A 12,779-nucleotide genomic window follows, 5' to 3' on the forward strand; every position below is an offset into this window, starting at 1 on the left:
CACTGCTGATTTTCACTTCCCTTTGCATCTGAATTCCTGATTTTCGGTGCCTTGACCATGGAGAAGACAGGTTTTGCTGTTGAACAGCGACATAGGGAAATGCATTTGAGGGCTTTATGAAGTAGCAGTGTTGCTGATTGGCATAGTGCAGAACAAACACAATAGCTGTGCCTTCTTTTTCTAAGGTAACCATTGTGTTTTCCTGCAATAACAAGTCTGTCGTCTTCAAAAATTTTGCATTATTTGGTTTGTAGGGTACTAATTTATGCACTTCTAAAATTAATTATCTTCTCCTCTCTCAAATACCAGAAAAAATTTTTTGCGTTCTGCACAATGTGAAGACTGAGATTTTATTCATTCTAGCTTTTCTACAGAAAACATTAAGAGAGACTTGACTTTTTCCCAGCAAAGTCAAATTTGTATGCTTTTAAGTCCTAGGTTAGCTCTATCAACAGATTGGTTACAGGAAATTTGCATCTGGGAAAAAGAAGCCCTCTTATTTTCAAGATCAGTTCAGTTAATATTTTTATTGTAATTTTAAAGAAGATTATTATTACATTCTACGTAGATTTTGCTTTCTTAATGAGGTGGAGGTTCTGTTACTGAAATGAAGAAGGTGATTAAGGTAGTTCTCCCTCAGAAAAGGATTCCCACTTATTATTATTTTCTGTGCTGATGGACAGCTATGAAACTTCTGTTCACTTTGAATTTAGCTTAGCAGTTGTGATATTTATGCTGTCATTTGAGGTGATGCAGAAGAAATGTTTGTTGTGCAAATCTTGAAATTTTGTAAAGATTTGACATTAGGTTACATTTCATATATGTAAGTTTGCCTTAAGTTAAATTTTATCTAGATTATAAAAGAAATATCTTGCTGGTGTGGTAGTTTCAGAAAGTAAAGATAATACAAAAAATGCATTAGAGTTGTGGCACTTAATGAAAAATATAAAATTGTTATATTCCTAAAGACACCACTGCTAAAGATGCTCAAATAAGAGGAAAAAATGTGTTTACAGGTGTAGCTAGTGAAAAGCAGAGAAGACTCCTATATAATTTGGAAATGGAACAAATGGCTAAAACGGCCAAAGCTCTTATGGAGGCAGTGAGCCACGTTCAGGCACCTTTTACTAGTGCAACACACCTGGAGCATGTGAGACCCATGTTTAAGGTGAGATACGTGTTTAGATATTTACCTAGAATATCACATAGTTTCTTAATACAAAATACTGGTTTACAGGATTTGTTGAAAATACTAAAGATTTGTGTCTGCTATATTTTGATGATTTTTTAAGTTGTTTAACTTGCTACAGGAAAGAAGGGATTTAGAGCCTTCAACTCCAGTTTCATTTATCCTGAGATGTAAGAGGTTGCTATGCTGATAGATGCAGTATCTTGATATAATGGAAGTGTAATGAGGAGTATGTTGAGGGGACAAAAGTATAAAGAGTAGTTAAAAACTTGAAATTACGGGATTTTTATTTCAGCTATAGAGGTGTAGTCAAAACAACAGATTTATAAAAGTGGGAAATGACTCATCCCAGTTCGTTGTTTGAGTCCTGCCTACTGCTTCTAAGGGAGGTTATTTCATTGCTTTTTAGGGGAGCAGTTGTCACAATAAACTTCTGTCTAATGTTGTCTGTTGCAAATTAATGTTTCACACTGGGACTGTCTACGCTTGGGGGGGTGGGGGTAGCTGAACCTGTATTAAATCATTATTCTAAATACCTGTCTTTGCTATTGTGTAGGTGTAAAGGTGTCTGCATGCCAAATGCCTTTTCCATACCAGTGATTCAAATTCATAGATACAGAACATGGTCAGTAGTGTATCATGCCACCTGGGCACACTGAGGATCTAGCTATAAGATCGCTGTCCCTGAGGCAAGCTTCCGAGTTCTTTATCCGCACCTTAATAAGAGTCAGAGAGTACTCTATTTGTACAGAATAATACTAAATGAAGCCCTTGTCAAGACCTACTTTCAGGGTGTCACTTGGCAGAGGTGCACTGTACGTAATTTCTCTCTGTTGACTTCTTTAAGGCTGAAATGAAATAACTTGCTTGTGCAGGCATCTGTAAAATTCATAGGCTATTTTCCCTTAAGATACCAGCCCTGTTACTTTATAACATTCTTAGCCTCTAGTATCTGAAAAGCACCATTGCAAAACCCATTTTCAAACGAGCAAAATAGGAAGCATCAGGGTAAATTAACACGCTAATCATCTTTTGTGAAGGTGCTAAGAATTAGAAGTCTTCTTACTTGAGGATATTCATAAACTAATTGAAGTGCTGAGGACAATGTAGTAGGTTGAACAGAGCTATCTTCTCAAAAAAACTGACAACTGTGGAAGTTATATATTTAATTCCACATTTTTTTATTTAGACTTTTTAATTTTTATTTCATCAAAGGTTTATAAATTTCTGGGTATCTCTTTCACCTATTGATGCCAGCATAAAATTTATCATTATATTTACAGATAGATTTGCTAAAAGATTAAAACAGAACAAAAATTCACTTTATGCAGGCACGTAAGTAGCCCAAAATTGATTGTCTAATTTAAAGGCTTAATTTTCACCTTTAATGACAAAACAGTCTATTATAAATAACAATATAGCTCTAGTTATAAAACATACTATACAGATCTCTAGATAGTTCTTAAGAAAGTATTTCAGTTTTGCGATGGTTAGGGTTAGTTTTGGTTTCAGTAGGAATGAAAAATTAGCACAAGGGGGGAGAGGGAAAGGAACATAGACTTGTGGAACATGGAATCATAGAATCGTTTGGGTTGGAAGGGACCTATAAAGGTCATGCAAATAGGGAATGAAGTCCTGGATATAGGAATTATTCTGATGCCTTTAGTACTGTCCCAGAGTTACGGTTTGGTGTGTGCAAGTGTTAAATGCTTTTCTGAGGTAGTGCTTTCGGAATTGCTGGCTGAAATGAAACCAAAGCTTTGTCGTGCATCGTTTTATTGTGAAATTAAGTGTGAAATCTGTTGCTCCCTGCTGTGCCCATTGACTCTGTAAGTCATCTGTGGTGACTTCAGGTAAAATTATCTCTAAAATTCTTCTGGGTACCCTGGGGTTTCCTCTCCATAACCATGTGTGCTTACAGCAGGATCCTCTGCATCTTCTGATTGTTTTTTCTGGCTGTGGGAGAGGAAGCCTTCACCACGAGGGCAGTGTGGACTCTCCTGCAGTTACTTCTAGTAGAGTGTATTGTGCTTGCAGTCCCACCTCAGGCAAGAGGAACGGGAAACATCAACAGTGGCTTAGATACAAAAAGATGGAGGGCCGAAGGTAACAAAATCAAGAGCAGAGAGATCAAGGAAAGAGTTGTGTCCTGTCTCTTGTTGTTGTTGTCTACCGTAATTTTAGTGGAATTAATAAAGCTTGCTGCCCCATTTTACCCTACCTTTTTTTGCCTTCTGGTGTTGTCAGGACAAACTTGTCTTATTTAAGTTCATACTTTTTATCATGAAGGAATCTACTATACACTGTGTCCGTTCTTGCAATAACTATTGACTCTGTTACTCACGATGCAAAGATACAGGTTATCCTGGGAATACCAAAACTGCAATAAACATCTAACTGACATAGCCTTGGGGTTTGTTTTTTTCCAGCTGTCTGAAGATGGTTGTGTGTGTAAATTGCTGAGGGAGAGGGAGAACTTCTGAGGGGAGCATGGATCTGCGTTGTTTCTGTCCTGTTCTGTGTCCCATGTCTGTGCTATTCCATTTCCTTTAGGCAAAAGACAACTTCAAGGTTAATAATGAGAGTTAAGGACGGAATCTAAACTTTAGCAAGATGTTGAAACTATAACATTCCCTTCAGGTACTAACAGTTGCTAATGTAACTTTTATTTTGCATACATTCCAGTTGGCGTGGACACCTTTTCTAGCTGCATTCAGCGTGGGTTTGCAGGACTGTGATGACACAGAAGTTGCCTCGCTTTGTTTGGAGGGTATACGATGTGCAATCAGGATTGCTTGCATTTTCAACATTCAGGTAAAAAATTTAAGATTGAGGCAATAATTTGATTTATGTACCAGCAAAATGTTAGTGGTGGTGTAAGAGTCCTTGTTGCTGAAGCTATGCACTGCAATACCTCATTATACTAATTCTCATTATACTAATCTGAGACTTCTGTAATTGGATATCATCTTAACAGTTACGGCACTGGAAATGTCATTCCTGATGTAATGTATGAATGTGTCTTGCATTTAGTACAATGCCAAGAATTCCAGACTCTGGCTTCAGAGGGTAGTTCTGATGAAACTTGGGTGTGCTTTTTTTTTGCCCTTCGCCCCCCGGCCATTTTTAAATCATCAATGGTGAACGTATTATTATGTTATTGTAGACTGTTAGTTAATAAATGGAGTACTGGTCTGCCGTAAGTGCATTGTAGGGATAGCTGAAGAGAAAGGCAAGGAAAATTCATGTTTGACATGGCATTATTTCATGTGTACATTGAAAACATTTAAGAAAAAAACAAACTGACTCAAAAAACCCAACAACCTTGTAAGAGTAATTTTAAGTAAAAACTGTTGAACTATGATATGATAGTGAGCGCTTTGCTTCCCTCTCCCCTCCCACTTGTATTTAGCAAATTAGATAACTTTTTATCACTAATGTGGAAAGGCACATTGAGACCTCTTATAGCTGCTTTAAAAATCCCGTTTGAGATCATGTAAGGTTTCTGTCCTCTGTCTTTCTACTTCACCCCACCCCCAAACTGAACAGACTTAAAAATTTGATTAACAAAGTCTTTCCCGGAGCCTGCAGCTGTTCAATGAAATTCACATCCCTGTTATTTTTTGTTTCTAAGGTGCAGAAGTGGAACTGGTACAAATACCAGTTTCAGCAGCTGCAGAGGTTAGCTCCCAGTCTGCACTGGTCTGCCTTGGGTGGGGAGGGCAAGGATTCGTTTGCTTTAAGATCCCTGTGCTCCAAGAATGGACCAGAATCAGTCGTACCCTTCCATTGGCTTGGGACAAACTTGTTCGAACTGGAGGTGTTTCAGATACAGCACTTCTTATTTGCTGAAATTTACATACCTATTTTGTATTTTCAATAGAAGTGATACCTTTCTTGGTTTCCTGTGGGGTTTCTAAAAATTCTGAGTTTAATTATTTATGCTTTTAATCTTAGACTGTCACACGTCCGGCTTTTGTCTTTAAGCGTGTGGGACACGATACACATCAAAAGGATGTACTTAATTTGCTTGTATCATCTGTTTTTACTTTCTGGTTGATGGACACATTACTTAGTTGGTTTTCTCCTCCTTTGACAGCTTAACAAAAAAGGGCAGGGGGGAATATCTATGGAACAGAGAGAGAGGGTGGGACTGAAAACATTTTCCTTTTACACAGGATACACAGTTTGTAGACTCTAAGGTTTCTATGCTTAGTGCTCTTTCCATGAAACTTCCATTTTTCTGTGCTTATACAGCATTTGCTGTGCCTTTGCCAGCGTACTGTGTAGTAGTAGTTGGGTTTGAACATGGCAGCCATGCTGTGTGGCTCTGCGAGAATCTGTTCTTTCTGTTACTGCCTCCTGTTGTGGGGTTCATGTTTTCTCTATGAAACAGACGTTCTTCCTGGGATTCTTAAAAAATATTTTGTATTTGGTTTCATTATATGTTCAATGATTTTTTTTATATCAGAATAGTCTTAAACATCCAAACAAACATCATTTGTTTCTCTGATGTATAGTCATTTTGCTTTATGGCCTTCGGATCATACATAGCAGGAGAGTAATGCTTTTTACCATTGTAATCTGTTCATATGAGATCAGAGGAGTTTCCTTTGGTGGTTGTAGATACCCTATCCATATAAATTTGGTACCTACATGTAGAACGTTCTTTTTTATGAAATTGATTTCATCTGCATTATAGGTCACTTGCTGTTTACCCACCCATGACAGTCTCACCTCACAAGCTTCTGAGGAGCTCCAAATAGCATAGATTAAATCAAGTACATTTTGAGCAGTTTTGTGGAATTGGCAAAACGTATGTTTTAGATAATATTATTTAGATTCTATTGCCAAAAAAATCCTACAACTTGAGAGAGTCTGCTAAGGCAGCATTTTCGGAGTAGGTCCAGGTATAGTACAAGAATATTAAAAGCTTAGCTAAGAAGCCACGTTTCTTCTGAAACAGCATCCTGTTTCCCAAAAAAGCCCCCTAAAAATCCTAAAAGGCCAAACCCAGAAACCTAACAACCACCTATGTGTTATACACTGTCAGACATTGCACTTCGTGTTCCTGAATAGAGTGAGCCTGATTTACTCCCACAGTTTACTACAGAAGAACATGAGTTATTTTCACTATGTAGGATGCTTTAGAAACTCAGCTCTAGGAAGAGAAAGATAAACAATATAGTTGCTGACATCAGAGATTGTAATAAGAACAAGAAACTGAGAAAATACTTACAAGACAATATTTTTTTTCCTCCCATTTGTAGCTGGAAAGAGATGCCTATGTCCAAGCGTTAGCAAGATTCACATTACTTACAGTGAGTTCTGGTATTACCGAAATGAAGCAGAAGAATATTGACACAATTAAAACTCTCATCACGGTGGCTCATACAGATGGAAACTATTTAGGAAATTCCTGGCATGAGGTATGGGAGTCATTTGTGCTTAAACAATAAGAAAGCACATATACTAATTTTGAGCACAGTAGTGAACTACTTTGTGTATAAATACAGTGGGTTTTAGAGAAGTGCCAAGTATATAGTTTTGTACATACATTATGTAAATTGCATATTATGCAGCCAATTAAAGTAGCAAAAGTGAGAAATAAAATTGTGAGAGACTAATCCAATAGTATTTAAATTAATATTCATTTTGGACAGAACACCAGAAATATTTGTCTGACCTTGAGTGTTTAGAATTTTTTTTCTTCTAAAGATCTGCCTAAAGATTTTTTTTTTTTTTTTTTTTTTTTTTTTTTAACTCTTTCAAACTGCATTTTGTTGATAAACAACTTCTTTATTCTCTGGAATAGATTCTGAAATGCATCAGTCAACTTGAGCTGGCGCAGTTAATAGGAACTGGAGTAAAACCTCGCTACATCTCAGGGACAGTGCGTGGCAGGGAAGGTTCTTTTACCGGAACAAAAGATCAGGCACCTGATGAATTTGTGGGGTTGGGACTTGGTAAGTAATGGAGATACGAAGTATTTAATTTCACTGGCTTGTTCAGACAGATGTTAAAGTTTGTCCTTTGTTTTCATTATTGTTGTCTGTGAGTTCAGAGGCGAAAGACCATGAAGTAGTCCTTGTAAAACTTTCTTAGGCTTTGAATAGACCTATTCCTATTTCTGGAATATTTATTTGGCTCTATTAAGTATTACTGCTAGGGTGGGAGAGTGGGATATGTAGGAAAATGATACATGATTCATTTCTGTTAAAACATAGCAGAGTAAACAAGAATGGGTTGCTAATGATATGACCAGTTCTAATAATATTGTAACGTTAGTGCACCAAGTATTTTACCGAACAGGCAAGCTTAGTCTGCGTAGGTTAAGCATCCTGCTATGAAACTTTGTGAGAAATGCACAGTATTTGAACCAGTTGGGAGATTTGTTGAGCTTCAGTTCTGAAATTCTGTTTCCTCCCCTTTTGGTTACTTTGGTACTGAACAAGTGCCTTGTTTAGGTTGGCCTGAGAGCCAAAATTTACTCCATAAATGAGATGATGTTTCCTGTCCTCCTAGAAAAGTATACCAGTCTTACTTTAATTTATCTTTAAGAGGTTAATTTTTTCTTTTAATAGGGACACAGTTAAAGATACATAGGTGTAGGATATTGGGAAACTGTGGAGTTGTCAAGGAAGTGTATGTAACTCCATTTGACTGTTAGAGAGTTTCAGTATGATGCTTGGTATCTGCTGCCTTTTGAACAACTTCACCCACAGCCGAGCGAAAGCTTTGTGTTCCCTCAATTTTTCATGTAACTTTTTTCTTTTTTTTTTCTTTTTGTTGAGTAATGATTATTTTACTGGTTTCCCTGACCTTAGCTCTAAGCTAGTCCTAATTATCTGCCTCTGTGTTCTCCTCAGACGGTTTTTCTTATTCCGCAGTCAGTCCTTTCCTTTCCATTGTGCTCTCCTTTGGCCTGCCTCTGCGTACTCCCGTGACCTTGCTGAGAGTTGCTGAAGGGAAACTTTATGCCTGGAAATAAACACGTCTGCCAACATCTCATACACTGAGCTTCTTCCTGCCCTTCTAATATGCAGCCTCCAGTCTAGTGCTCCCTGATGACCTATCCAGCTTTGCTATTTCCAAATGCTGGCAGTTTCTCTATGCTGAGGTGACTGGCCTTTAAAAATGTTAAGTCCTAATAGCTCAAGAATGTAAACTGTAGTCAGGTGTCTCTAAATCATACTTGCTAGTCATTGGTGTAAATCCAGCTCGTGAAGACTTTTTCCCCCCTGTCAACTACATCTCTAAGGAAAATAGTTTATGTCCAAATGCATAAAATATTTTTCTCTGAAATGAATATGGAAACTTAATTTTTTTTTCTTTTTTTTTTTAAAAATGTCACTTCAGTCTTATCCGAAAATGCCTAACTCAAAGGAGTTTGGTTTTCATGCAGTTAGGGGCTGTTAGAACATAGCAATTTTCTCAACTGCTTTAGCTTTTTCACTCTTCTCCACAAATCCTGTGTTGCAGATACTTTAATTTTCTTTCTATGATCATTCTGAAGTATTTTTTGGAACTGTGGCTTTTGAGTAAACTTCTTATAAACCTAAATTCCTATGAAGAACCCATAGTGCATGTGTCCACATCTACAGACACATACTTTCCAGGCAAATAGTTGTTTAATTAGAGTAAGTGAAGTCGCAAGCTGGTGACACAGAAGCTTTATCTTTCAAACCTGCTTGCAAAATCAGACATGCATAAGCAGCAGCATTCACTCTTCTTGCTTAACTTAGAAGTGTGTGTTTGCCATCAACATTGGAGTGTCTTCATCACTCTTGCATTATCTTTCTACTGTGGCTCGTTTTTGTTTTACTTGAACGTTCAAGGCATCACAAGCATGTGGGTTGTAAAAGTAAACGGAGAAGTGTCTATACCTTTGCTTCTTTGGTAGGAGTGTTGTCTTACTTGGAGTTGTAACTGTGAAGTTCAGCATTTTTCTACTTTAGTTTCTGTTCACCAAGTTGGAAGACACAACCTGCTGCTGTGAGTAAGTCGTAGCCAAAGTGTACTACTTAGGTCACCAGAACTCCTCTTTGGACTGTGGGAATCTGAGGAATCAGTTTCCAGCATTGATTATAAATCCTGTGATAGTAAGGAATTCTGGTATGAACTGACAGAGTTGATTAGGGTTACCTGACTTCTTGGAAATAGCCCTTCAACACAGCCGCTCGTTTGATACCTTTCTTAGCTGACACATTACCAGGATTCAGACTGATTGATGCTGGCAGCTTGTGTGCTTACAAACCCAGCAGTATTAGAACTCGCTGAAATACTGGTATAAGGTTATGTAGGTATGCATGTATGTACAGAGAGGGTACTCCATAAATGCTGTAGAAAAATACTTCAGATGGGTCAGTTTATCTAGATTTGACAGCCAGTCATCTCCAGCTACCTCCAGGTGCGGAGCACAGCAAGACTCAGAGGCAGTCTGAAACATGAGAACCTGCCTTTGTCTCTGCAGAGCTCTGAGAACAGAGCTGTTGGCCTTCTTTCATTCTTCTGTTCTCCCCTATTTTTCTGATAGGCAGCCTAAGGAAAAAAAAAAAAAAAGAATTACAGGATAGGTGAAACTACTCAGAATGGTTGCACGATTCCTGCTCTTTTTCTGATGGGGGGTGGAAGGGAGCTCAGACATTGCCAGAAATTTTAGAAATTTGCTCACTGTGAAGTTAGTATTTTCTTACGTGAGCTTTCCCAGGTGTGGGTTACAGTTTGTAGCCTCCAAAATAAATATTGCTATTTTTAGTTACAGATTTTTATCACTATTGTTAGGTGATAATTCTGCTGTACTTGACATGTAGCTTTAAGATGGAGTTTTGGTGGGAGCGCTTCTCTGTGAATGATTAAGAAGAAAACATATCGGGATGGACTTACTTGCTGCTAATAAAGAGTGAAAAGTTCTCCTCTGTGCAGTATTCTCTATCACCTGTTGTGTATTTTCAGTAGCAGAATTACCAAAGATCCATTGAAACATGAAGAGAAAAAGGTGGTTCTTGTGCTTTTGAATTTTTTTCACTTGTATCTATTCATACAGTTGTTCCAAATGTGGACAAATTTCTGTGACTAATGTAATTTATACATGGATAGAGAATCTAGAGAATTAGGACTTAGACTAACATGCAACTGTTCACTGAGATGCCCAGCTTATGCAAGAGAGATTAATGATGTATTTTTCTGTTTTGTGAATTAAAAATGTATTTAATTAAACTTGTAGTGGCACGATTTCTCTTCCTATTTCTTCTCAGCCCTTTCTGTGTTCTCTCTTACATGATTTTCAAATTTTGTTCACTGTAGTTGGTGGAAACGTGGATTGGAAGCAGATAGCAAGTATTCAGGAATCCATTGGTGAAACTAGCTCCCAAAGTGTTGTTGTTGCTGTAGACAGGTATCGTATTAAATTTGTTGTTGCCACCTCAAGCTTTTTTTAAACAGTATTTGAATAACCTGTGCTAATAATAGGACATTATTAGTTTACCCCTATTTGGAAAAAAATACATAAATATTACTATATTAAAGTGCCTTTCAGTTTTGTGGGTTTTTTTCTTTTTTGTGGAGCAGGAATGTGTTTGCAAGAAGGAACAGAACAGAGATTAGGCAAGAAACCTTTTTACTGATAGAAAATTATTACAGGAGAGTTGCAGGATGAAGACTGCAGTACTGCCCAGTCATTCTTGATTTGCTAAATATAGTAACATATAGCAAATCTCATTTTGCCTTAGTACGGGGAGCATTATTGGCAGACCCTTTTTCTCCTAAACGTAATTACTGACTCCCTGTTTTCCTCTAGGTTATGTAGAAGTTGTCTGAAATTACCAAAATTATTATTCTATTCTTCCGGTCTGTGAATCATATTTATCATAACTGGATTTGATCAGGCATAATACATGTTCTGTTTATATGGTAAAGTAGTGATCAGACTGGAGTGTTAATGGATCTTGCTCTCAGCATGTAAGAAATCAGAAAACATTTTTTTAAATGGTTGTCAAAACTGACAGTCGCAAAGGGATATCATTCTGAAAGCTTACAAGCATTTCTGTGATTGAGTACAGGCAGCAAGATTGATGTCATTTCAATAAGAGTTGCCTTGCAGTAAAATCACGTCAAGCAAACTGGAGGCTTAATGTCAAACGCATAATAGCTCTTTAGGTTTGCAGTATTTTTCTGCACTTCATAATGGGAAGTGTTTAAATTTGTCATGGCGAATAGGAATCGTGCACTCTGGAGAAGTTTGACTTGTGTGTTTGGAGTAGGGATGAATAGTTTATAAACTTCTGACATTATTCATCAGTCACTGTCAATGAGGGGATAGTATTAGAAACACTGCTCACTTCCCAGTCTCCACACATGCTTATGGGAGTTATTTTTAAATATTAGAAACAATTAAAATATTTCTGATTTTATTTTCAAAGCTCAGTATTTTTCCACAGCTACTAATTGTTTTTTAATAAATAAAAGTAGTTAAGGGTTGTCTACATAAATTAAAAAATATTTAATAGATGTTTCATAGATGCTCTTTTAAGAAATTGTAACAATATCGTAAACTGCACTTTACAGAATATTTACGGGATCTACAAGGTTGGATGGAAATGCTATAGGTAAGTTTAATCCACCCCCTCCGTAACCAATGAAACAGCTTTGTCTTAAACATTGGAAAAATACTGTGTTAAAATCTGTGGTCATTTAACAGTGGATTTCGTTCGCTGGCTTTGTGCTGTGTCTATGGATGAACTGCTGTCTGCTACCCACCCTCGAATGTTTAGTCTGCAGAAGATAGTAGAGATTTCCTACTACAACATGGGCCGGATAAGGCTACAGTGGTCTAGAATCTGGGAAGTTATTGGAGATCATTTTAATAAGGTATCCGTATTAATGATTATACTGCATACTCCTTGAATTACCAATACAACAAAAGTTTATTTAGAAATTTGTTGGAAAAGCCTGTGCTCATCTGAATTGTACTTTTTTTTTTCTGTCCTGCTGTATAAGTAGCTTAAAACAACAAAAATTGTAAAGCTGGAAAGGCCTGCAAGAAGGCAGAGGTACACAATATAATAAATGTAAAAGGAAGAGTATACATGAAGCTATTTATCATGACCTGGGTCTAGAACTGGCTGCCTTTAGTTACGTGTTCTAATTTTGGGGCGTGTTTCATGAAGCCTGGAACAAGAGGTTGTTTTCTGTTGTAGAAAAACAGGTGGAATTGGTTAAGGATTATTGAATTTCATTAACAGTGTGGTTTATGGAATTGGCTACTATTTAATTTTGTTAATTTTCCATACTGCTTAGTTCTCCATTATCAAATGTAAATGCAACTTGGGCTGAATCCATAAGAATTCTGACGTAAGCTTACTATGCATTTCTATTCTGCGTTAATCAGGTTGGCTGCAATCCCAATGAAGATGTAGCTATTTTTGCAGTAGACTCATTAAGGCAATTATCAATGAAGTTCTTGGAAAAAGGAGAACTTGCTAATTTCCGATTCCAGAAGGACTTCCTAAGACCATTTGAACATATCATGAAGAGAAACAGGTAATAACGTACAATTAACTGAATCACCTGGGATCATAAGCACCAACTT

General features: G+C 37.2%; 1 protein-coding gene across 3 annotated transcripts in view; it reads left to right on the forward strand.

Annotated features, from left to right (window-relative positions):
* The window catches only part of ARFGEF1 (ARF guanine nucleotide exchange factor 1), a 93,887-nt gene that overhangs the window by 64,196 nt on the left and 16,912 nt on the right, over window positions 1-12,779 (forward strand). For all 3 annotated transcript variants that reach the window (XM_075416034.1, XM_075416035.1, XM_075416036.1), the window contains 8 exons: window positions 1,017-1,168; window positions 3,875-4,003; window positions 6,460-6,618; window positions 7,005-7,155; window positions 10,496-10,586; window positions 11,756-11,796; window positions 11,889-12,058; window positions 12,579-12,730. In XM_075416034.1, coding sequence (XP_075272149.1) covers window positions 1,017-1,168; window positions 3,875-4,003; window positions 6,460-6,618; window positions 7,005-7,155; window positions 10,496-10,586; window positions 11,756-11,796; window positions 11,889-12,058; window positions 12,579-12,730 — 1,045 coding nt within the window. The remainder of the gene's footprint in view (window positions 1-1,016; window positions 1,169-3,874; window positions 4,004-6,459; window positions 6,619-7,004; window positions 7,156-10,495; window positions 10,587-11,755; window positions 11,797-11,888; window positions 12,059-12,578; window positions 12,731-12,779) is intronic.

The sequence above is a fragment of the Opisthocomus hoazin genome, chromosome 3 (genome assembly GCF_030867145.1).
Source record: "Opisthocomus hoazin isolate bOpiHoa1 chromosome 3, bOpiHoa1.hap1, whole genome shotgun sequence".
Taxonomy (NCBI): domain Eukaryota; kingdom Metazoa; phylum Chordata; class Aves; order Opisthocomiformes; family Opisthocomidae; genus Opisthocomus; species Opisthocomus hoazin.